General features: G+C 42.9%; 1 protein-coding gene across 5 annotated transcripts in view; it reads right to left on the reverse strand.

Moving 5' to 3' along the window:
• LOC131061989 (uncharacterized) overlaps positions 1 to 27,148 on the reverse strand; it is a 227,338-nt gene that overhangs the window by 175,378 nt on the left and 24,812 nt on the right. For all 5 annotated transcript variants that reach the window (XR_009110635.2, XR_009110636.2, XM_057995819.2 and 2 more), the window contains one exon: positions 15,159 to 15,458. Coding sequence is in view for 3 of the 5 variants with exons in the window: in XM_057995819.2 (XP_057851802.2) it covers positions 15,159 to 15,431 (273 nt within the window). In the remaining 2 variants the exon portion in view is untranslated. The remainder of the gene's footprint in view (positions 1 to 15,158; positions 15,459 to 27,148) is intronic.

A 27,148-nucleotide genomic window follows, 5' to 3' on the forward strand; every position in this document is an offset into this window, starting at 1 on the left:
AAACCATATCATATGTAACACTAGCAGACAATAACAAAGACAACTCACGGGTGAAATGATGGAATATGCTAACAATGTTAATCCCATCAAAATTGACCTCTTTCATTGTTTAGGCTGCAACTTCTCTATGCTAATGAGGGATCAACCCCTATCTTATTTGTTCAAGTTTCTCAAAATACTCTTTCCCTTTCTTCTTCAACCGAAATCCCCTAAATTCGGGGTTCTTAATGAACTCATCATTAGAAATGAATTGAATTGATGCCAAAATCAATTCATCATCTTGTTGCTCAAGTGTTGTTTCTTTATGCATGTCCATCCTGTATTTCAGTACCTCAACAACCTTAGTCTCTCTTGGGGGTGATGGCATGGGCTACTCTACCTCTTCTTCTTCTTCACCCAAAGGACCTACACTTTTTGCCACCCCCTTTGTTTCTTCCTCTTCTCCTACAGCCAACAAATATTGCACTAATGGTGGCTATTGTTTCAAAATCTGCCTTTTTTACTATTGTTGCTATGGTAGTGAGCTAGGAGGGGATGTCTACACTGATTGTGCATCATGTTCAATTATTTGGATACTAGTGGGCCTAGGAACTTGTCTTTGTGGTGGCCTAGGAGTGGACCTTTCCTCTTCCGAGGAAGAGTTCCCGTACAAATTCTCAAAATTCTTTAAAATCACCTAGATCCTTTCAATAGGATCCTTAATGATATAGATTCTATTTTGGCCAAACGAAGAAGCAATTGAGGCTCTGCAATTGGACAGAGATCTAGGGTTTCACCCCGAACAAAGGGGTCTTTGGCGAAGACGTGGAGGAGGTCATACGATCTCTTCCACCATGGTAAGCACTCTGGATTTTCACTGCATTTATTTCTAATTTGTGTTGGTTGTCTTCCCCGCCTTTCATGCAAGGGCTGGCGCGATTAATGCACTTGTATGGAAGAGGCTCCTCATGACGGGGGCAATAATTTAGCTCCTCAAGGCTTGAATAAAGAAGAAGCCACTAGTAATGGCATTAAATTGTTTAAAAATGCCATAATTGACACACCATTTCTAGTGCCTGACTCTGCAAAATTTGATTCTAATTTCATCTCTCTCCCCATAAGTAATGCGACCCAAGAGGAGAAGGTAAGCAATCTGCCTTACCCTTATCTAGTCTCTCTATTTCTTTGAATTCTGATATGTTAAATGTTTTGAATAACGAAAAACTTCGTTTAGAGAATGTGGTTGTTTTCCTAGCAGCTGTGGATACATCTAAGTGCCCAGCCTGTAAATTTCTAAATGAATAATTTAAAAATGTCTGGATAAAAAAATTAGGGTAACACTTTTCCTTTTGTAGGATGATTCAGAAAGGGCTTTTCATTATTTTTTTCAACAACCCTAAATCGCAGGCAGCAGTGATTGACAAACAATTTTGGTCCATTGGTAATTGTTCGTTTAGGGCTCTCAAATGGATGCCCAAGGCAATCTCTGATGAAATTTTGGCTTTGTCATGCCCTAGGTGGATTGTAGTGGAAAACCTACCTCCACTTCTTTGGAATTTCTTGCCCCAAATGCTAGAATCCATTGGCAAAGTTCTTAGGGTGGATAACACCCAATCTCTAGTCACTCATATGGACGCTAGGGTTTTAATTTTGGTTGATCCTAGGAAAGATCTCCCCAGATTTCTTGAATTTAATTTGGATGATGATCCCTTGGTTTGCCTAATTGAGACCCTTAGGGGAATAAACGCTTGTTTTCTATGTAGAAGAGAAGGCCACATTCGAAGGAATTGCCCAATCTTGGCATAACGTAATCCCTCTGTTGAACCTAGGAGACCTCCTAAGGAGGCTCCCCCGTAGCAAGTTGTTAACAATTTGGCTTTACAGACAAAACCCCCTCCAGAGGATTCTGCTTGCGATAGTCAACCTTCGATGTTGGATCGTCTTAATTCTCTAAAGGAGGCTGTTAAGGCTACCATGCCTGCCCCTCCCGTGCTTGATGAGTCTTTTAAGATTGGTGAATTCAATGGTGATCCTTCACCCCATTTTGCCATTGCTATTTCACTATCACAAATTCATGATGGCAAGGACTCTCATGAGTAGTTACCCACCCCAAAGTGAAGGCTAGGCATAAGAATGCCCAACAATTGGCCATTGAGAAGCTTAAGAAGAACAGGGATTGTTCAATGGATATCACTCAAACCTCCATCGCACCTTTGGTCGCTGAACCTTCTTTGGTTCCAATAGATGATGATTCTCAATCACTGCCACCGACGGTTAGAGTGGCTGAAAGGAATAAGTGCTCTATTGTCAAAACCATGGTTAAGGATAGTGAAGAAAGGGAGATTGTCCTCTGTGATGTTGGGTGAGCTAGTTGATCTGCCTACCTTTAATGGGAAGGTGTCTCCTGTGAAACTATCTAATAACTTCAGTACCCTTGCAGAATCTCATATTGAGAACTCACAAGATGGTGGAATTATTAATGACTCCCCTCACCTTAGGGATATGCAAGCTACTCCCTCGGCTCAACTTCGCAGAGAACTAACCCCTTCCTACAATAGCCAGAACATTTGTAGTGACAAGGATAATTCTTTTTTTGACATCATTACTGTCGATCCTCTTGTGAGAAATACGGCTTCAAACAGTAACCATTACCTGGCTGGCCATTGTCCCATATGATAAAACCAAGGGGAGCCTCAAAAATGGATATCCTAAAGCTCCCCCATTAGATTCTGACTTGGAAACCAGGTCAGTTTAGAGTGAGTCGGTTTATGAGGAGAAGGCAACTTCCATGTCTGTCCTCTAGGAATATGAAAGATGATAATGAGATTCTCCCTGCAGGAAATGGTCTCTTTGTTAAAGCCAAGAGAAAGAGGGGAAGACCTAATGGTAAGCAATCTCCTCTGCCTAAAAAGGACACCCATAAGGAGCTTCCTAAGTGTTTTGACAGCTTTAAGGCTGCCATGGACATCACTCACTAATGTTTCTCATGAATCTAAGTTGCATCTCTTGGAATGTTAGGGGGCTTGAGACCCCAAATAGGAAACACATTGTTAAAAGGTTCCTCATGCAACATAAATCTATTGATATTTTGATGTTGCAAGAAGTGAAAGCCATTAAGTTCACATTAGATGTGAATCTTCACTATATCTGGAAGGATGTTATCCCCTTCTCTACCAATCATGATAGAGGTACGAGGGGAGCAACCATTCTGATAGGAGGTAAATGGAGAGAAAAAGTGGTGGAGAATGGTTGCTCTCCCTACAAGAGGGTTGTATGGGCCATCATCAGTGAACAGGGTACTAAATTTGGGGTTTGCTCCCTTTATGCATCTAATGACTGCAAAGAGAGGATTCACTTGTGGAACTGGATGAGCATCTCCCGGATGTCCCTTGGATTATAGGTGGAGACTTCAACATGGTTGAGAACCAGGAAGATAAATCAGGGGGCCTGGAGTGGGAATGGAAAAGTGGGGAGAAGCTCTACTGGGCTAGAATGAAAAATAAGCTTAGGTTGTTTGACCCACATGAAGGCAAGAAGAGCAAATATAAGTCCATCTGGTACACTTGGTGTAACTTTCAACAAGGCAAAAAAAGGATCTACTACATGTCAGACAGATTCTATGCCAATAGAAACCTCTTCTCCTTTCAACAGGAGGATGATGGTTCCACTATTAAGGTATACCCCTATACCTTATCAGACCACCACCCAATCAAAGCTCAAATTACAGTTAATGCAAATGCTAGCCCTCCTAAAAGGAGAGAGAATAATTTCTTTCTTAACACTAATTTCCTTAAGGATTGGGATGTTAGGTGTGCTATCTACATGATCTGGTAGATTAATAGGTGGGATTGTCATACTGGTTCAGCAATTGATAGATGTAATTAAAATGTGAATAGCTGGAGGAATTTGTTATAGACGGTTGGCAAGAAGAAAGCTAAGGAGAGTAGGAAACTTGAAAAAGGATTAACTAATAACCTTACGATGTTGCAAGCTCAAACCCAAAGGGACCCTACTAATCAAGGCTTGGTGCTCTCACTCTCGCGAATCAGGAATTCTCTTAGATGCATTCAAAATCACAAGATACAAGGTATCAAGGTAAGGGCCAGGATCAACTGGTTAGAACAAGGTGACAAGGGCTCCAAATTCTTCTTTAACCTCCTTAGGTAGAAGGAATTCAAAGAAATAATTGACAGTGTGTGAAAAGAAGGGAAAGAGCTAGTATACACTAGTGACATTAAAGAAGCCTTCTTTCTTTATTACCAAAGATTATTCTCGTCCAAGGGCAACTCTTTGACCAATCAGCTTGCTAGGGAAAAATGCAAAGGTCTTATCCCAAAGAAGATTTCAGATAAGGAGGCTTGCCTACTCAAGATACCAATTTCAGACAATGAGGTTCTCAAAGCCATAGGCAGTCTCAATAATGATAAAAGCGTCAGGCCCAGATGATCTGCCTATAGAATTCTATAAAGTATCTAAAGATTGGATTGGGCTGGACCTACTACAAGTTTATGAGGAGGCCTTAGAGAAAGGCTCCCTAGTGTTGCCGGGAATAATCATTATGTTATGTTGTTATATTATGTTTATGTTGTCATCGGTAATAATGAGTTACGGCGGTCAGTTAGTTAGCCGACGGGTAGGTAGTTGGAGTCGTGACGGTTGTGTCGCACCCCTTCGGGTATTATATATTTTGTACCTTTTCTTCGAAGTGGGATCATGTTAGTCGTGTCAGATGTGATGTTATAAGCACTTATTGTACATGGACTGTGGAATTAATACGGAGGCTGGTTATTTAATATATTTCCATTATGTTTTGTGCATTTACTTTCTGCATTTAACCGTTTACCCGAGAGGGCGAACATTTGGCGTCGTTGCCTAGACATACTCGAGAACGGAAGACGCGGATGGCGCACGGATGCGATGGGCCTACCCGTCGGTGAGATGAACCCAGAGACCATCGACGCGCACATGGAACAAGAGGCGAAGGGGAAATTGAAACCTGTAAGAATCCCGGCACAATGTTGATATAAATTATGGTTGAAAAGGAAAAATAAAAAAAAATAAAAAGTTTTTTTTGTGTACATGGCGTGTGTTTGATGTGTATGGAAGTGACTTATGCCCAATAGACTAAATAAGGACAAAAATAAAAAGATACAGAGTGACGAATGGGAAGTGGCACAAACCGCGTTGAATCTCAGACAACAGATAGAACAAAGGCGTAGGCTAACGTAGCTTGCTGAGGGACGACCGGTCGAGGGGTTGCCCGAAGGGAACCCAGGAGGTGTCACGGAGGTTGCGGAGGCAGAGATAGATGGAGAGAACTACACTGTCTACACTGTTGTAGGGCTGCCAGAAGGAGTCACGGAGGGTGCCGAAGGAGAACTCTACAGTTCGCCAGAATACCACCGTAGGGTAAGAAGCCGCGAAGAGTTGGTGGAACAAACAAGGCGAAGTCTAAACCTGATCAACGCAACCAGAGACTTGCTAAAGAATTTGTCCATTTCAAAGGACAACCGGAGGGAGACAACGGAAGGTGACGGTACGACCGAAGGTGCCGAGGGAGCACAAGGGTACCGTACGGGAGGCAATTTGTTTGGTTCGGTGTCAGCAACTTTTTCCGAAGTACCCACGAGTGGAGGTTCAGTTGCAGGAGGCGGAGGATCGCCAGGTACAAGCACACAAGGAATTAGAGGAGCGAGACCCAGCAGTGGGATGGCGAGTAAACAAAAATTGCCAAAGTTCACACGGGAGGGCAAGGAAGACCCCTTACGGCACTGCCGTACATGTGAAACCATTGAGTGCAAAGAGGAAGGGCACACAAAGGGTACTTGCCAAAAGAAGGCATTCTGCGAGATTTGCCAAGTGATGGGACACTCCACCAAGGAGTGCCCATACAACATGAAAACCCGAAGTACGAAAATGAACCAGGTGCTGTTCACGGAGCAGGCCACAACATCCGCACCAGCGGGTACCAGCCAACATACTAACACAACGGCATCATCTGGAGGATACCGGGACAACAAACGCGGCGGCGGAAGGAATAGCAACAATAACAATAACGGAAGCTGTATCCAGTATGATGCCAAGGGCCGGCCAATTATCCAATGTAGGGCCTGTAATCAGTGGGGGCACTTCACCCGTGATTGCACGAAGGAAGCCACCCCTCAGCACCTCTGTCGTTGGTGTGGGCCAGGCGACCATGAGGACGCAAATTGCCCACAGGCAAGGGTTAATCTCCTCAACATTGAGAAGGCTAAGAAGACTGGTGAGAAAGAAGTACTGGCGATCACCCGCGGCCAGACGAAAAAAGCCACTTATCTCGACCCCCGTACGGAGAAGGAGAGATTACGGGAGGCAAAGGCCAATATTGAACGTGAGATGACGACTGAACGACGGGACAACGAGGTGGCGAGTATATCATTCCGTACGGAAGCGGAAAATAACATCATTGGGCAAATCTTGCAGATAGAGGTGCCGATAAAGGTAAAAGACCTTCTAGACTCTATGCCACAATTGAGGACTGCCATCCTCACCAATGTGCAAAGCACCGCATTATCGAGTACACCACAGGTAGGGGTTCCCGCCACCGCATCGTCGAGTGCACCACAAGTAGGGGTTCCCGCCACCACCTCGTCGAGTGCACCACAGGTAGGGGTTCCCGCCACCGCTTCGAAGAGTACACCACAGGTGGAGGTTTCCGTCAGCCCTTCGACTAACCCGATGTTACTAGCCTTGAGTAGTGGTAGACACCCAGCTGTGGTAGAAATGGGTATCCGTGGGACCATTCTGAAGGACACCATTGTGGATGGGGGATCTGGGGTGAATGTACTAACAGAAGAAACATGGAAGCGGCTGGGGAAGCCCACCCTGTGGCCACCCACATTCAACCTAGTGGGAGCGGACCAACACGGCATTAAGCCACTCGGCTTGTTGATGGCCCAGCAAGTGACAATTGGTACGCAACCATTCTTGTTAGATTTCGTGGTTATTCCCTCGAAGATGAAAGGCTATGACGCCATCCTGGGGAGAGCGTGGTTGATCAACGCGAGGGTAAACCACAACTGGAAGAAAAATACACTTTCCATGGAGAAGGGAGGGTGGAAATATACCATTGACCTACACACCCAAGATGTCGGCGAAGAGCTCGCCTCTTCCGACTCGAACTCAGAGGACTCTAATAAAGGGGAAGGGGGTCCCGACGAAAGCAAGGGCAAGAACGCGATGGAGCCGCATGGGAAGGTGGCCGCACGATTGGAGGTGCCAGTGCTGTTGTTGATCGTATAGGGAGGTTGTATGGTCGGGGTGCCATCGGTGACATTATAGTGCCAATAAAAAAAATAAAAAAAACGACGACGACCAGATTTAAAATGATTCGCTGGAGTTTGAAGCCAAGACACTGGAAATTCAGAGTGGAAAAGAAGGGTTTTTGGCATCTTAAAATATCACTGAAATGCGCTGCCCCAGGACCCCGCGAGGGGCACTGCCCCTCGACCCCGCTAGGGCGCTGCCCCAGACCCCGCGAGGGGCGCTGCCCCTCGACCCCGCTGGGGCCGTTGCCCCCAGACCCCCAGTTTATTTTGAGCTACAGAAGACCACGGGAAGTGTTGTGGTTGTCTGTATTGTGAGAAAGAAGCCTGCAGCTAAGCATTGGCGGGGAAGCCATAAGCCGTAGAGGGCGACGGATTTGGAGGTTGGGAACAAACAAAGTTTGAGGGAAGGCATTGCAGGTCCGCGCAGTTGTATGACACCAGGGAGTTATTTAGTTCAATTTTTAGCCTTTGGGGAGTGTGATGGAGGATTTGAGGTGTCTCCTAGCATTTGTGCCAGCAGATTGTGGCCACCTCCAGGCATGACTGGTACGCTTTGAGGAACTCGGAGTATGTCTCGACTGGACGTGAGGTTGCCTTGGTGGATGCACAGAGGGCTCGGGAGGAGCTGACCACCAAGTTGGAGGCAATAGTCGCGTGAGACTTAGTTCAGCGTACCCAGGAGTTGGATGTCGGGAGAGCAGCACGGGTGGCTATCGAGGACAAATTGGCTAGGGAGATAGTATCAATTGAGTAGCAGTTGGTGGAAGCTGAGACTGAAAAACGTGTTTTGCAGACAAGTTTGGGTTAGGCACAGGAGGACTGTGATGGCAAAGGAAGCAATATTGGTGAAATCCGCACTTGAGCATCGGATGGTAGCAGAAAAGGGTTTTCGGGTGAGGACGCAGCAAGTGTATAAGATCCGGGCCCGACTGGCGTCAGTAGTTCCTGTCTTTCATCTCTATTTTGTATTAAGTCGTCGGAGTCGACTTCTTTTCTTGGGGGGGATGATGTTGCCGGGAATAATCATTATGTTATGTTGTTATATTATGTTTATGTTGTCGTCGGTAATAATGAGTTACGGCGGTCAATTTGTTAGCCGACGGGTAGGTAGTTGGAGTCGCGACGGTTGTGTCACACCCCTTCGGGTATTATATATTTTGTACCTTTTCTTCGAAGTGGGATCATGTTAGTCGTGTCAGATGTAATGTTATAAGCACTTATTGTACATGGACTGTGGAATTAATACGGAGGCTGGTTATTTAATATATTTCCATTATGTTCTGTGCATTTACTTTCTGCATTTAACCGTTTACCCGAGAGGGCGAACACCTAGCAGCAGATATTAATAAGGGAGTAATCAAGCTTCTTCCTAAGGAGGGTGATAAGTCTCTCATTAAAAATTGGAGATCTATTACCCTGCTTAATGTTTCATATAAAATTTTAGCTAAAATTATAGCACTCAAACTTGTGGATATCTTGCCTAGTTTTGTGAGCAATACTCAAACCAGCTTCATCAAAGGTAAATACATTCTAGAAAATCTTATTACCAACTGGGAGGCTATGAAGTGGGCCAGCTACACCAACCAAAAAGTGGCTATGTTCTTTATTGATTTTGAGAAGGCTTATGACAAGATTGAATGGAGTTTTCTTCTCATGATGTTGGATGCATTCGGCTTTCCTAGGGAGTTTTGGCAGATGATTCAAGTCTTACTCAATGATGCTACTGCTCAAGTAGAGGTCAATGGCTCTCGAACTATGCCCCTCACACTTGAAAGATCCATTAGGCAGGGGTGCCCTTTAGCCCTTGCCCTCTTTGTTATTGTGGCGGATGCCATCTTTTATCTCCTGAGTGATTGCACCATCTCCCCTAGAATCAAAGGCATCACCTTGCCTAATAAGGAGGACCTGATCAATATTCAATTTGAAGATGATACGGTCTTCTTTTTAGAGCTTGGTGAAGACGATATGGATTCTTTAATGATGAAGTTGAAGCTCTTCTGTGATGCCTCAAGAGCCAAGGTCTCTGATACTAAATCCATTTTGCTTGGTTGGGATGAAACACCTGCTTGGTTCAGGAAATATAATTTCCAATGGGGGGGGCAACCAAGCAGGTGAGGTATCTGGGTATACCATTTGCAATCAACCCCTGCTTAAAAGATCTATGGATTTGGGTTAAAGGGAAGATTGAGAATAAAGTGGTCAAATGGAACAAGCACTATCTATCCATGGCTGGTAGGATACAGGTATGACAAAAAATCCTCTCATCCTATAGTCTCTATTATGCTTCTATGTGGACTTTACAATTACCAGATTAATGATATTCAAAAGGTGATCAGAATTTTTTTGTGGTCTGATGGCAAGGGTAACAACAAAGTACATTCTGTAAAGTGGAATTGGTGTTTCTTAAGCAAGCAATTAGGCGGTTTGGGATTGAAGGATTTCAGGTTACAAGGCATTGCTTTGGCTGTCAAATGGATCCTTCACACCATGGAAGGTAATGAACCATGGAAAGTTCTCATTAGGAACAATATTCAAGCAAACCAAGACATGGAGTTGCTTCCCATTAGTGACCTTACTAGCTCTTTCCCTGTTTCCTAGGCTGGCTCTAATGTATTCAAAGTGATATGGAAGGCTTGGAATGTGTTAGAAGCCTTAATTCCCACAATAGTATCCTCTATAATGATAACTCCTTGTGCAGGGAAAGATCTATCTGGTGGAACTTATTCCACAAAGGTAGACCGATTGCCTTGTTTCAAGGTTGGTTTGCTATATGTTGGAATGCAAAAGGTATTTGTTCTCTAAAAGACATTATTATTGATGGTAAACTAATTTCTTGGAATGATCTTAGTTTTAGATTTCAGTTGCCTCAATCTCATTGGAGGGAGGACGTATACTGTGTTGCGGGAAGCTTGTAACAATCTCCACCTTCCCAGATAGTGCTAAATTACAGGTAATAGACTCTTTCCTTCACACGGGTGGATGGTACTGTATGGAAGAATACCAAGGCTAAAGCAGTTTACAATGCTCTTTGTTCCAATAATGATCTCATCAATCATGTCAATTCTATCTGGAATTTAAATTACAGTAATAATGATTGGCAAAAGATCTTTAATAGGCTATGGGGCAGTGGATACTCCTATGAAAAAGTTTTTAAATGGCTATTTATTGTGCAAAGGCTTCCTATTAAGAACTTGAAGCAATCTAATGATATTTGCAGCATCTGTCAAGTTTCAGAAGCTGTAAAACATATTTTCTTTGATTGCATTGCAGCTAAGGAAATTCGGATTCTATTTGGTATTAATTTTTCTGATAAATTTTCTTACTGTGATGTTATGTGCAGTTTTATTTATGGTATCAAGAAAGCCAATAACTATTTCTGGTCTATTTTGAATTGTGAAATCTTATGGACTAATTGGGCTCTTAGAAATGAAGAGAAATTTCAGGGAAAAGGTAGATTGCTTACTGAGTCTTTACGAAGACTCGCTGTTTATAATGTTGTTGTACAGGTTACACTCGTGATGAGGCTTTCAGTAAGAAGTTTGAACGTTTCATTGAAGACGGTACCACCAGGGTCTTCCTCTCTGAACTTTCTCATGGCTACACCAGCGCATAGAGAAGGAGTACCAGGCCCAACAAATGGTGGTAGCAGGTGTTGGGAACTAGAACAAATCCATTATCTGGATGGAGGGGCCCTTGGGCTGTACTGCATGGATAGATGTTTGAGTTGGTTGTTAGTCCTATGTGTCATGCGATGTCTATTTGTTTAATCTTGTTTATCATGGTAAATATTTGTATGGGTTATATGTATATGTCAATGTATAGGCCCATTTTCAGCGTAGGGCTGTATAGACTTCATAGAATAGCTTTAGTATGTTAGCTTCTTCAGTCAGTATGCAGTGATATAGTGCATCGGTGATACAGTGATACAGTGCTTCAATCTCTTTGTATAATGTTTTTTCTCTATATTTAATATAAAAAAATAGGACCCTTACTCTCTGAATAAGAACCCTGCAAATTAGGATTTATCCTTTTCTTTTCTACTTCTTTCTTTTGAATAATCTCCCAATTTTTCTCCTTTGATGGATTTCTTGTTCATTCTAACAATTGCTGATTACATCCTCAGAGCACTTCAAACTTATAGGCTCCTCTTTTTGCCTTTTGCTGAGATCTTCAATAAACCTTTCAAGGGCAAAGGCCCTTGCAACCACAGACCCTAAAAGATATCTTTTAAGGATGGGAAGATTATTTCCAATCCTTTTGAACCTGTAGTGAAATTAGAAAATTCTCTATGTTGAAGCAAAAAGGTGCCTTTCTTTTGATTCTCTGAATGTTTTTTCTCTACCCACATCAATTGCCACATAACTCCCAGAAATGCCAATCTAGGTGGCACAAACTTTAGTAGGATATGTGGTGGGACAAGGCAACCATAAAGTCTAAACACAGTGTGGTCTGAATGTATAAATCAATCTCCCCAATTATGGGTGTGATCAGCGTTAGGTCTCCTCTCCAATGGCTGTGATCTAAATGTATAAGCTAATCTCCCCAGTCATGGGTGTAATCAGCATTAGGTCTCCTCTCCAATGGTCTCAACAATTGTCATATTGTTGAGGCGGTCTATTCAAAATTACACCTAGAAATCCAAGGGTTCTTACAACAAAACAATTACACAATGTGACATTATCAGAGTTTAGGCAATGCATATACCAAACATATGTCCAACACTGGCCAGGCAACCTTCTATTGTTTTCATCTACCATTATAATCTACAAATCCTTGTGCCAAACATCTCTGCCCTCATGCAGCAAAAAATGGCACAGGAAACAGTAAAATCTAAAGTTTATTGTTTTCTCATTTTCCTTTATCCTGATCAATCCTTCATGGATTTCTTTAACAATATAGAAAGCATAATCGAACTCCACACTCACCAATGGATTTTGAATGTGCATGGCTATGCACATAAGCTCTATGGGTATTGTCTACTCACTATCCCTCCCCAAAACCTAGCAAAGTGCATGATAGGTTTTGCCAAAATATCTTTCAAAGGTGGTAATCAAGGACTCTTTCTCATTGGATTGAATGGGAATAGGTTGGTTTTTGTATCCCTTTAGCCTATAGAATGGGACCTCTCCAAATCTTAAAGTACCTTTTGTATCTCATACTTCTTAAGGTCCTCAAAATCAATTCTCATAGTGGCTGCCCTGTACAGCATAAAGGCATCTGAAATCCTCTTCTTGCTAAGGATGATCAATGGTGCACCATCTCTCCTCCTAATGACCTTAACATTTTCATCATATGCCCTAGCCAAGATTCTCAAAAAATCAACATCCATAAACACATTGGGCACAAGTCATAGTTCCATACATTGCTGATAGGCACTTCCCTAAATCTATTACCATAAAAATACTTGAACAAATTCCACCCAAAAATTGGAATTGAAGCATCTCGGAACTGCTCACAGGAATCAATCCATAAATTTTGGTCTGCAAGCAGTTTCATGTTCGTCCCAGGAAGGAGCTCTATAAAATCTTGATATAGGGGTCGCTTCTCAGCAAGGGATGAAGTTTGGCTAATTTGGCTCATCTTGACTGGTTTGGGATGACTAGGGTTTATAAACATAGGGTTCTAGGGCACTCTTTTGAATGATATCAATCACAAAAACTGATAATCATCTCAATAGGACAAGCTCTTAGCACCTAGAAATACTGATAACAAAGCTTGGAGGACTTACTGTTTTAGCGGCTTGTTGAAACCCTCGTCATTGCAGAAAATCACTTTGTTGATCGCAAAGCTCTTGAATTCTTTTTCTCAGGTGCAAGGTGAATGATTTGAAGCATCCAATTGGCATTTATTTTCCTCAAAGAACAACTACCTAAGTCTTGTCAATCATTAATTTTCTCGCACAAACAATAGCTTAATTGACTAGCTATAGATAATTTTAAACTTAGGGCGTCGATCTCCTCAATCAAAAGGCTGAGATTATTTTGAAAACTGTTGACCTTCACATGTCATCTTTACTTTCCACCGTGGCCTCCAGATAATCACTCTTCTTATTGCCCACAAGCTCGCGGGCTTTATTTGGTCCCACATAGTCTCCCCCGTGAGCGCGCAAGGAGACTACACCTTTGCATCGTCATCAGGCCCCATGGCCAAATGGCAAACTCTCACACTCCCCAAGACTGACACTAATCCACATTAGCCAACCCAGTAAAAAGGTCAACAACGAATTAGAACATTAGGCAAGGCATCAACACAAGAAGGGATTAAGGTTTTAGAAATGTGGCATAAATGAACCCTATGGAAGCTCATAAAAGTTCAAAATTTTCTAAAGGCTCTAACATGTTATTTGAACATTTTCGTAAGGGACATTTCATCTTCATGCAAACTAGTGGTTTTGTAATAATTGTGATGGATGTGAATTCACCCCTACAAGGGATCCAATGATTTCACTCTCCTAGAGCCTAGGGTCAATTTCATAACCTACAACTTTGGGAAAACTTCAATTTGTTAATGATCTTCATCCTCCACTTCCAATTGGATAATAAAATTATGAAAAATGGCAAATTTAATGAAGGTCCTTGTGGCCTCAAAGGCTTTATTTGGGTTGGTGGAGGGGGCTTCACCCCGTAACCCTCTGTTGCACCACAATAAGGAATGCATTTGAAACTCTCGAACCTCATGAGGGGCACTGCCCCCAAATCCTACAATGCTGCCCCTCAACCCCACTGAGGCTCGTCACTATCACACCCTTGCTCTGGTACTAAAAAGCAAAAAATAAAAAATGTTTTGGGTTGTGCTTGATGGAGAGCAAAAAAAAAATCTCGAGTTTTTTCTAATTAAATCCCAACTAATTGAATTTTATTTATACTTCCAATTTATCAAGTCAATCCCAATTCTGAATATGCTACTACAATATAGACCATTTTGATTTGACTGGTGACATCACATTATCATTTATCAACTGTATTCTCAAGTTTGTATTCAATTTTATACATTTTGTGAAAATTGTAGCTATTTTTATGTGTGTGTCTGTGTATATATAGTATGGTGGAACCCAACTATATAAAGCCCAGAGAAAAGAAATCAGCAAACCACCAAACATGGAACCTAACTGGCAACATAGGGTAGAACAGAAGTTCAAGGAAAAATCAGAGAATGAAGAATGTGACATGTGACAGATAATGTGGAAACCTTTCTAGCAATATTAAAAATGTTTGTATTTAGTGAGAGAGCAAGAAACATTATTTTCTCTAGTTTTCATGAATTTATTGATAGTTTGCATCAGTTGATGACATGATGTTGTCAGACAGGCTATCATGAAATTGTAGTTACTATGAGTATAAATGGCAAAATATTGTCATTTCCTCAACAATCAGCAACTTTGACTTCATCTAGGAGCAATACAATTGAAAAATTCTGACCTACAATAGAAAGAAATCACTAATGCATGCTAATGGAGTATATGACGAAAACTAACCCTTACTAAGATAGAAACCATGTGAAAGGAATTTACTCAAATCATGTTAATTAAGTTCCATGGAATGGTATTTGGAATTTTGAAGCAGTCCTTCCCATTTTCTTCTTCCACACTGACTTTATGACATACATTCACAAAGAAACTGATGTCTGCAAACAGTTTCAGTAAAAATTCTCCAGTGAAATTACAATAAAACTTAACAGTGTCAAAACTCAAATATTTGGAAATTCAATTTGTGAATGGATTCTGACATGAGATTATGGTTAAGTACGCAAATCAAAATCAGTTAGTTGATGGTGCTTGCTGTACATTTAACAGTGCACAGCACGCATTCAATATTGAATAACTTTGATATTTATTATAAAATGCCATTAAAAATTTAAAGCAGGACTCTGAACCTTCCATTCTGCAGATTCATGAAAGAAACCTCCATTGGATGTATGAGAAACACCAGCCTTCAGAACATTTTTATTCGCACGTAATTTTAAGGAGCTTGGAGTCACATGTCTATCAGCCACCCATATTTGCTTTTGAACTTTCGGGTGCCAATATTTTAGCCTTGCTCTTACAGCATCATGAAATCTTCCTTCGTGTGGATTGATAGCCGGCAAAGTACTTTTCTTGAATGTGGGCCAGGAAATCATTTCATCAAGAGTGAAATATACTGCCATGCAAGATCGATAATCTGAGCACTAGACCTGTCAAAATAAAAATAGCATTTCACGAATGAGCATCACATAGTCAAAGTATTTCTTCGTCACTAATCAGTTTTTTATGCACTCACAGAAAAATTAACTTTTTATCTCTGGTTAAAGAGTAAATAGAATAAAACTAAGCCAAAGCACTTGTCTTGTCATGCATCAACTTCGTAAGTATAAATCCAGGTTTTTCATTAACTTAGGAATGCTAAACTGTTTGCATATAAAAGTATGTCAGTTTTACAAAAATGGAATTTATCATCCACTATTCACTATATAATTACAATTTGAATTTATTATTCTAGCATGCTTATGCAACTAGAAAAGATATAAAATTGGAATGTTATATTGTGAGAACCTCGGATATTATTATTCTAGTCTATTTAAGCTGTGGACTTTGATAGCAGAAAGAGAGATTGTAGATGTAAGGCAGCTCTGGCATCCTAGGTTACCGGGTTCGCCTCTGAGCCCCCATGGTACGGGTCCGGGTTCGACCGGGTCCATGGTACGGGTTCGGTTCGAACTGGGTTAGACCAGGGTTCGAAAAACCCAGAGTGGGTTCGACAAGTCGAACCCGAGGTCGAACCCAGTCGGACCCGGGCAGACCCAGTCGAACCCAGGCGGCTGGGCGGGCCCGTAAAGTCAAAAAACAATGCAAATTTTTTTTTTTTTTCAATTCCGCCTTGTAAAAAGTGAAATTTATAACCTAAAATTGACTTCTAAAACATTTTATTGACTCATTTCACCTCATTTGTGTTGCAAACAAAAGTTTTATGAGAGCAGGTTGAAGAAAGGGTGAACAAAATTTGGCTTCCAAGATCAAAAAGGAGTTGAAGACTGATTTTTTAAGCTTCAAAAAGTGTTGCAGCATCATTTCCATACATTTTCAAGCTTCCATTGCCTACAAGAAGTAGGTTTTTAAACATTTTTTTACAACTATTTTTGTTTCACAAATTGTCAAACATGAAACTTGAATTTTTTTTCATTATTTAGTTTTTGTTTTTGAATACGTTTATATTATTTCTTGCCATAGGAACTAGAATGGCATCTACATCTTCCTCCATTGGCAATGAACAAATAATTGCAAAACAAAGAAATGATCCAAATTCTCCCTTATGGAAATATGTGGACATTATAAAACAAATTTCGGGAGGTGGGGGATTCCGTTGGAAATGCCATGGATGTGATATTGAACGTAATAGTTCATATTATCGGGTGGTAGGCCATTTGTGTGGAATAAAAGGAAGAGGCATCAAAAACTGCCCTGGAAAAAATGGTAAACCTATACCAGATGAGACAGTGATGAAATATATTAGGAAGCATGAGGCGGCAAAAGAGAGGGAAGCCCGTCGATTGAACCAAACCACATCAAAGAAAACAAAGGGAATGCAAGGCCCTTCTAATCCCACTATTGCAGTAGAAGACCACCCCTTCTTCGCCACAAATGAACCTCAAAGTGAACCACCCTTGACACGTAAAAGAACAAAGGGGCCGTTAGAAACCGCATTCCAAAATGAGAGTAGAGACAATGCTGATGAAGATATAGTAAGGTGCATTTATGCAAATGGGTTGTCATTCAATGTTGTTTGCTCCCCATATTGGAAGCAAACGATAAAAAGTGTTAATGACGCTCCAAGAGGGTATAAGGGCCCCGGTTATGAGAAGGTACGTGGAACATTATTGGAGAAAGAGGTGAAGAGGGTTGAAGATGCATTGAAACCCATAAGCAATTCATGGGTTGAGACAAGTGTAACAATTGTTTCAGATGGGTGGAAAGATGCTAAAAACCGTCCCTTGATCAATGTCATAGTGGTGTCCCCTAAAGGGGCAATGTTTTTGAGAGCTGTGGATTGTGAAGGCCAAATAAAAGATGGCCAATTTATTGCAGAAATTCTCATCTCTGCCATTGAGTCTGTGGGACCCCACAAAGTTGTCCAAGTCATAATGGACAATGCAAAGAATTGGAGAGCTGCTGGTTTGTTGGTTGAGCAACGCTATGATCACATCTTTTGGACACCTTGTGCGGTACATTCACTCAATCTTATGCTACAAAGGATTGGGCAAAAAATAAAATGGATCAGAGATGTGTATGCAGAGGCTGAGGACATCCAGATGTTCATCACAAACCACCACATGTCTCAAGGGATTTTTAGAACCTATTTGAATTTGGAGCTATTGAAGGTAAGTGAAATCGTAATTTAATTTTACATTTTCTGATTTTTTTTAATTTTCAGTGTTCATAATATCATTGTGTAAGCTATATTGTGTATTCTTCTTTAAAGTTTGGCTTTATTTTTTAATCATTTGGCATTAATTTGTGTTATAGGTTGCTGAGACCCATTTTGCATCAAACACAATCGTCTTAAGACGACTTGTGAAAGTTAGAGTGGCACTATGCAATATGGTGATCAGCACCAATTGGGCTGTATGGAAGCAAAGTGGCACTGAGAGGGCAGAAAAAATTAGGGATAGAATATTGAATGAGAAATGGTGGGATCTTGTTACATATCTCCTAAGTATCACTGAGCCCATCATGAGCATGATTCGCTATACAAACATGGATAGGCCTTGCATAGGTGAGATTTATGATGGCATTGACTCAATGCTTGAAAAACTAAAGGTCACTATAAATGAAAAAGAGAATGATCCTCATGAGAAATTCTTCAAAGAACTGGAAGTAATTATTGTAGAAAGGTGGAATAAGATGACCACTCCTTTGCACCTTCTTGCCTATGCCTTGACACCTAAGTACTATAGCAATCAGTTTCTTGATAAACCAGGAAGGATTCCACCATGGAGAGATCTAGAAGTATTTGATGGGTACAAGGCAGCATTTCTTAGACTATATCCCGATGATGATTTGCGAGATGTTGTTACAAATGAGTTCATAGAATTCACAAATGGGAATGGTCTAAGTGTTGATGCACTTCGTCATAGATCCAAGAAGGATGCTCATAGCTAGTGGTACTTCCATGGCACATGCTTCCAACACCTACAACCCCTAGCTATAAAAGTTTTATCACAAGTAATTTTAATTAATTAAAATTTTAAATTTACAAGTTTTAGTTTATTTATAGTTTACTTTGTCTTCATAGGTTGCTAGTAATTTTATTTTTATTAATATATAACTTTAATTGTTTACTTTGTCTTCATAGGTTGCTAGTTCATCTGCTTCAGAAAAAAATTGGAGCACATACTCTTTCATCCACTCAGTAAAGCGCAATAGGCTGCTATCAAAAAGAGCGGAGAATTTAGTATATGTGCATTCCAACCTACGTCTTCTTTCACACAAACAACATGACTACACACAAGGGGAAACAAAGATGTGGGATATAGAGCCAGAGCATACTCATTTGGATGCTCCTGCTTCTCAACTTCTTGCATTGACACTTGATGACTCGGAAATTGAGCCAACTTATAGTGCAAGTGCAAGTGGCATTGGCTCATCTAATGTCAATGTCAATGAGGAGGAGGAGGAGGAGGAGGAGGAGGAGGAGGAGGATGAATTAGATGATCCATTTGATGATTAAACTTTAAGTTTATATTGTTGAAAGTTGAAACAATGATACTTGAATATTTTGTCATTTTGATATTAAACTTGATGTATATGATGCTATTATGGTATGATCATGATGCTATGATTACAAGTTTATGTTTGTTTTGTTGTTTATATGATGCTATGTGACATGCAAATTTTAATTCATGCTTATAGGCTTCATAAATATCAAAATATATATATATATATAAAATTTACATGTTTTTGTACTAACGAACCCAAACCCCTTTTCAAAAGTTTTCTGTACCGGCGTACCGGGTTCTTTGAATCCGAGCCGGTGCCCGAACCCGAACCAGCAACTTAGCTAACATCAGTAAACTAGACAAACGACCAGGGTTTGGTTGATATCTCATGACCTTTCATTGGCTAATTGCTGCTGAGTTGACCAAGACAAGTGTTGTTTGACAGATTTATGTTGTGTCAGCCAAGCATTTCTGTTGTGTTGTCAGTTGTTTGATCATTTTACCTGCAACATTGATGAGTTTGACTATTTGTATCTGGTTTCTGACCAGAAAATTTATCTAAAGTCTGACTAAATACGTTTTTTTTTAAATCTTGTACAATGAGAAATAAGCATGCAATAACTGAACACTGTTATTCAAGGAATCATCAAATACATCAGCAATGTTGCCCTTACATGCTTGTAAACCAGTTACCAAACAAACTTTATAAATTACTAACTTCAGATGTCAACTTGCTAGATTCTATTGCTAAATTAATATTAATATTGGGCCACTAATATTAATGAGTTGCAGAAATAGCATAATGTTTAATAACTAGCCTAATGTTTCCCCACGCACCTCCCACCACCACCCTACTCTTCCTTCTTACATGATGCACTATTCTGATTTTTATGCCCCCTTCCTACTTTTAAAAAGATATTTATTTGTTTTACTACTCAGAGAATTTTCAAATATTGATATTAAAATGGTATGGTGATTCATATGATATCATTGATTACCAAATGATATGATGAAAACTGCATGTTCGTAAATGTTTATCCACCTAGACATTGTAATACCCAGCCCTGGCACTCACATCAAATATCTAGGAAGATAAACTGGGTACATACTTATATCCTAATCAATTACTGTTGATTTGCGTTTGATGACACTTCAAACACAGAATAAAGTATTGAATACTCTATCCTCTCTTGAACAAAATCTTCTCAAATACTGAGTGCTAGGATCACTTGAGATGACTCCAAGGTTTATATATGTCAAGTCTTGACATGTGAATAGCTTCAATGGTTGATGTGATTGCTGCTCTTCCAAGGGAACCTACGTAGTTGTTCTTTAAGAAACGAACCTTTTGATCACAAGGAATGCTTTATGATTCTAATCTTTTGAAGGATATGCGATGAAGCTCTTTACTCCTACTACTAATGATCGCTTGATAAAAAAGTGCAAAAGGATTAAGGGTTAAGGAAGGTGTTGGTGTCTGTTTTATCATCTACCAAACATTAGGATAGGATACCCGAAGGCTTTCTATCCTCTCCTGAAAAATCACTAATGATTCCAAGGTCTATATGTGCGAACAAGCGACTTTAGTGGAATAGCTTCTTGGGTAGTGTATGCTGAAATTTCAAGGGGGACTTACGTTTGACAAGTATCTTGAACTGCTGGACTTAGATGGATTTAGCAATTTTAGGCTCTTCTTTTTTTGGGAATTTTCTGGGATTTAGACTTTCAAAAGAAAGGGAAAAAGAGATAGGGTTTAGGAAGGCCAATCTAATCCTACGAATTCTGGAGACGGTATCAACTGGGTGCTCTCGAGAAACCAAACCTTGCTTTGCCACACTAGGGACAACTACACAAGGCCAGTGCAATCTTCAATGGGTTGTGCTTATGATCGAGATGTTGAGATGCACAGGGGATGGGCTCAGACTAACTTTGCACGGTGAGATGGAAATCATCCATACACCAAAAGTATGAGTGGAGATACACCATCAATTGACACTTATCAAATCCTTCATTCAAATTAACAACAATGAAAGCAAATCTAAGTTAATTCTAACTAAGTGTTGAGGCAATTGAAACCATGCAAATCATTCAAATAATAGAGATTACAAAGCAGCGCACATGCAATATATTATCTGGAAATGACCTTAAGCAACAATACATCAAAAACCTCACCCTTTTCAAATGAGAGGAGGCAACCTTATATAGTTTCTCAAAAATAAATGAATGGCCGAGATCAAACAGTGATCAAGGGCCAAGATTGAAAGTCCTAAACCCTAATTAGGGTTTCCCGAAATACTATCAGTTCAAACAAATGAAAGAGTGACAAGTGGCGCAGCTGCTAATTTCACTAAGGTGAGTGGCCACTTTCCTCTTTCAGAGATTCAACGTATCTGGACACAATGAGCTTGACCTCCTCCATGGTGACACTTGGCAAACCGCCAATCTGGAAGTCGATGAGGTCCACATTGTTTGCCCTCTCGGGTAAACGGTTAAATGCAGAAAGTAAATGCCCAGAACATAACGGAAATATATTAAATAACCAGCCTCCGTATTAATTCCACAGTCCATGTACAATAAGTGCTTATAACATTACATCTGACATGACTAACATGATCCTCCTTCGAAGAAAAGGTACACAATATATAATACCCGAAGGGGTATGACACAACCGTTGCGACTCCAACTATGTACCCGTCGGCCAACTAACTGACCGCCGTAACTCATTATTACCGACGACAACATAAACATAATATAACAACATAACATAATGATTATTCCCGTCAACATCATCCCCCCCAAGAAAAGAAGTCGACTCCAACGACTTAATACAAAATAGAGATGAACGGCAGGAACTCCTGACGCCAGTCGGGCCCGGATCTTATACACTTGCTGCGTCCTCGGCTGAAAACCCTTTTCTGCTACCATCCGATGCTAAAGTGCGGAATTCACCAATATTGCTTCCTTTGCCATCACAGTCCTCTTGTGCCTAACCCAAACTTGTCTGCAAAACACGTTTTTCAGTCTCAACTTCCACCAACTGCTACTCAATTGATACTATCTCCCTAGCCAATTTGTCCTCGATGGCCACCTGTGCTGCTCTCCCGGCATCCAACTCCTGGGTACGCTGAACTAAGTCTCACGCAACTATTGCCTCCAACTTGGTGGTCAGCTCCTCCCGAGCCCTCTGTGCATCCACCAAGGCAACCTCACGTCCAACCGAGACATACGCCGAGTTCCTCAAAGCATACCAGTCATGCCTGGAGGTGGCCACAATCCGCTGGCACAAATGCTAGGAGACACCTCAAATCCTCCATCACACTCCCCAAAGGCTAAAAACTGAACTGAATAACTCCCTGGTGTCATACAACTGCGCAGACCTGCAATGCCTTCCCTCGAACTCTGTTTGTTCCCAACCTCCAAATCCGTCTCCCTCTACGACTTATGGCTTCCCCGCCAATGCTTAGCTGCGGGCTTCTTCCTCACAATACGGACAACCACAACACTTCCCGTGGTCTTCTGTAGCTCAAAATAAACTGGGGGTCTGGGGGCAACGCCCCCAGCAGGGTCGAGGGGCAGCGCCCCTCGCGGGGTCTGGGGCAGTGCATCATTTCAGTGATATTTTAAGATGCCAAAAAACCCTTCTTTTCCAGTGTCCTGGCTTCAAACTCCAGCGAATCATTTTAAATTCGGCCGTCGTCGTTTTTTTTTTTTTTTTTTGGCATTTTAATGTCCCCGATGGCACCCCGGCCATACAACCTCCCTGTACGGTCAACAACAGCACTAGCACCTCCAATCGTGCGGTCGACACCCTTCTTATCGTACGGACACACCTCCGGTCAACAACAACACTGGCACCTCCAATCGTGCAGCTGCTTGGTCTACCTGTGGCTCTATTCTTCCCTTTGCGGCTGCTGCGCTTAACCTTTGCTGTGGCTGCGTGGGATTGTGCGGACTTGGTGTGGCCGTGCGGTGGTAACTACCTCCAAAAAAAGTGCACGACACTTGTAATGTCCGCTAGGTGACGCCGCTCCTCCCGTTTTCTTTGTTGGCCACGAAATCCCGTTTTCCCTTAGCGGTCCCCTTGTGGTGATTTTATCCACCGCACGGTGGAGGTACCTGCCTGTCCGCACCAATGGTGTATTTGTTCTCCATACTTGCTGTGCGGTGCGCCCCTATGTTCTTCCTTCGGCGGTGTTCGGCGTTTTCTTCCCTTCACTCCTTGCTGTGTGGTGATGGCGGTGTGCGGGGTTATGTCTTCTTCCTTTCCTCGCCGTGGTAGCTTCTACCTTTCCTCGGCGGTGTGCGGCGTTGCGTGGTGGCGTGGTGGTGCGGGGTTCGGCGTCTTCTTTCCTTTTCTCTTCGGCGTGGTGTCTCCTGCGGTGTGCGGCGTTTCAACCTTGCGACGCTTTATGCTTCTCGCGGCCTTCGGTGGCTTCCACCGCATGGTGGTGCCACCGTCGGTGGTTCCACCGCACGGTGGTGCCACCGTCGGTGGTCCCACCGCACGATGGTGCCACCGTCGGTGGTCCGATGGTTTCACCGCACGGTGGCTCCACCGTCGGTGGTCCCACCGCACGATGGTTCCACCGTCGGTGGTTTCACCGCACGGTGGTTCCATCGTGCGGTGACGCCACCTTTGGTGGGCCCACCGTACGGTGGCCACTTTCTCTTCCCCACCGTACGGTGGCCTTTTTTTTCTCCCTTTTTTTTCTTTTTCTTTTTTTTTTTGACCATACGGTCGCTGTCGTACGACCGTGCGATTTTTTTCTCTCTTTTTTTTCTTTTTCTTTTTTTTGAGTTGTCTAGAGAGTCTTTGGCTCGGGTCCCCTGTCTCTGGGATCGCTCTTCATCCTTCTGGGTTGTCCTCGCCCAAAAGTCTCCTGCTTTTGTCCCGTGCCTCTCGAGTCGCTTGCCCGGCCTCTCAAGTCCCCTTCCATCCGCTCAGGTCCCCCTTTGGGCTCTCGGGTGTCCGTCCGGCCTCTCGGGTCACCTGCGCGCTTCGCGTGGTAGGGTTTCAATTTGTACCCGTTGGTGGCAGTTCTATTTTCAATGGCCATCGGAAGACCTGGAACCACAAATTCTATAGGGACCACGACCTCCTTCCCGTACATAAGAAGAAGAAGGATAATAAAGATTTTGAAGACTGCGGTCTTCCATACAGGGTTCCAATCATTGCCGACACTCTTCGGATTATTTATGCCGCTAGGGTTTGGGGCGTCTCCCTTCCAATATTCTCTGTATTCCGGCAGGTACACCTCTGTTGTTTGCTCTGGTTCCTCTACTTCGAGCCTGTAGCTTTGGAACATTTCGTAATCCTCCATTTGCCAATGGAAGAGCCCGTTAGTCAAGCATACCTCATCTTCAGAACATCCCTCCAATTCTAGCACCCCTTTACTATTCGGCTCCATCGCGTTCTTGCCCTTGCTTTCATCGGGACCCCCTTCCCTTTTATTAGAGTCCTCTGAGTCCGAGTCTGAAGAGGCGAGCTCTTCGCCGACATCTTGGGTGTGTAGGTCAATGGTATATTTCCGCCCTCCCTTCTCCATGGAAAGTGTATTTTTCTTCCAGTTGTGGTTTACCCTCGCGTTGATCAACCACGCTCTCCCCAGGATGGCGTCATAGCCTTTCTTCTTTGAGGGAATAACCACGAAATCTAACAAGAATGGTTGTGTACCAATTGTCACTTGCTGGGCCATCAACAGGCCGAGTGGCTTAATGCCGTGTTGGTCCGCTCCCACCAGGTTGAATGTGGGTGGCCATAGGGTGGGCTTCCCCAGCCGCTTCCATGTTTCTTCTGGTAGTACATTCACCCCAGATCCACCATCCACAATGGTGTCCTTCAGAATGGTCCCACGGATACCCATTTCTACCACAGCTGGGTGTCTACCACTGCTCAAGGCTAGTAACATCGGGTCAGTCGAAGGGCTGACGGAAACCTCCACCTGTGATGTACTCTTCAAAGCGGTGGCGGGAACCCCTACCTGTGGTGCACTCGACACTGTGGTGCTTTGCACATTGGTGAGGATGGCAGTCCTCAATTGTAGCATAGAGTCTAGAAGGTCTTTTACCTTTATCGGCACCTCCATCTGCAAGATTTGCCCAATGATGTTATTTTTCGCTTCCGTACGGGATGATGTACTCGCCACCTCGTTGTCTCGTCGTTCGGTCGTCATCTCACGTTCAATATTGGCCTTTGCCTCCCGTAATCTCTCCTTCTCCGTACGGGGGTCGGGATAAGTGGCTTTTTTCGTCTGGGCGCAGGTGATCGCCAGTACTTCTTTCTCACCAGTCTTCTCAGCCTTCTCAATGTTGAGGAGATTAACCCCTGCCTGCGGGCAATTTGCGTCCTCATGGTCGCCTGGCCCACACCAACAACAGAGGTGCTGAGGGGTGGCTTCCTTCGTGCAATCACGAGCGAAGTGCCCCCACTGATTACAGGCCCTACATTGGATAATTGGCCGGCCCTTGGCGTCATACTGGATACGGCTTCCGTTATTGTTATTGTTGCTATTCCTTCCGCCGCTGCGTTTGTTGTCCCGGTATCCTCCAGATGATGCCGTTGTGTTAGTCTGCTGGCCCGTACCCGCTGGTGCGGATGTTGTGGCCTGCTCCGTGAACAACACCTGGTTCGTGCTTCGGGTTTTCATATTGTATGGGCACTCCTTGGTGGAGTGTCCCATCACTTGGCAAATCTCACAGAATGCCTTCTTCAGGCAAGTACCCCTTGTGTGTCCGTCACTCCTACAGTCTGTACACCACACTTCATTTTCTTCCGTCTTACTTGTACTCCCTTTCATGGCTTTGAATTCTTTCAACATTCGTTCCATGTCCTTCTGGAGCGCGTGTACCTTTTTACCCGATTCGCCACCGCTACTGCTCTCCCCGTCAGAATCTTCATCATCGTCAGATGAATATCTATTACTTTTCTTCTTCCTTGATGTTTTATATTCGCTTTCTAGATCCATCGCCCTGTTATAGGCGTCATCATATGACGTCGAGGGTACAATCTTCATTTTTTTTCGTAGGGAGGATTTCAATCCTTCCACAAACCATCGTTTTTTTAAGCCGTCAGCCAGCTGGCTCTCCATTTTACCCAAGAGTTCTTTCAGCCTCTAACTGTATGCCCGTACTGTCTCCTTAGTACCTTGCTTGGTACTGTATATCTCTGTCACAATTTCGTTGTCATCACAAAGCAACCGAAACTCCTCCGTGAATTCCTTCTGTAGGGTAGCCCATGTGGCCACTTTTTGCTTATCTACATCGAAGTACCAATCCATGGCAACTCCTCGTAACGTGGCTGGGAACTGCTGTACCCAGTCATCTTGGTCTGTTACTCCGTTGGCGGACCAAATGGTTTCACATGTACGGCAGTGCCGTAAGGGGTCTTCCTTGCCCTCCCCTGTGAACTTTGGCAATTTTTGTTTACTCGCCATCCCACCGCTGGGTCTCGCTCCTCTAATTCCTTGTGTACTTGTACCTGGCGATCCTCCGCCTCCTGCAACTGAACCTCCACTCGTGGGTCCTCCGGAAAAAGTTGCTGACACCGAACCAACCAAATTGCCTCCCGTACGGTACCCTTGTGCTCCCTCGGCACCTTCGGTCGTACCGTCACCTTCCGGTGTCTCCCTCCAGTTGGTTGTCTCCCTCCGGTTGTCCTCTGAAATGGACAAATTCTTTAGCAAGTCTCTGGTAGCGTCGATCAGGTTTAGACTTCGCCTTGTTTGTTCCCCCAACTCTTCGCGGCTTCTTACCCTACGGTGGTATTCTGGCGAACTGTAGAGTTCTCCTTCGGCACCCTCCGTGACTCCTTTTGGCAGCCCTACAACAGTGTAGACAGTGTAGTTCTCTCCATCTATCTCTGCCTCCGCAACCTCCGTGACACCTCCTGGGTTCCCTTCGAGCAACCCCTCGGCCGGTCGTCCCTCAGCAAGCTGCCTTAGCCTACGCCTTCGTTCTATCTGCTGTCTGAGATTCAATGCGGTTTGTGCCACTTCCCATTCGTCACTCTGTATCTTTTTATTTTTGTCCTTATTTAGTCTATTGGGCATAAGTCAAAGGTTCAATTTCCTCCTGGCCTGGCGCCATCTCGTTCCGTTTCCCGTCGGCTGTTCTCTTCGTAGCGTTGCAGGATTTGTTGTCGTCGCTCTTCCTGGGCAATCTCCTCCAGGTGG

This window comes from Cryptomeria japonica, chromosome 2 (genome assembly GCF_030272615.1).
Source record: "Cryptomeria japonica chromosome 2, Sugi_1.0, whole genome shotgun sequence".
Taxonomy (NCBI): domain Eukaryota; kingdom Viridiplantae; phylum Streptophyta; class Pinopsida; order Cupressales; family Cupressaceae; genus Cryptomeria; species Cryptomeria japonica.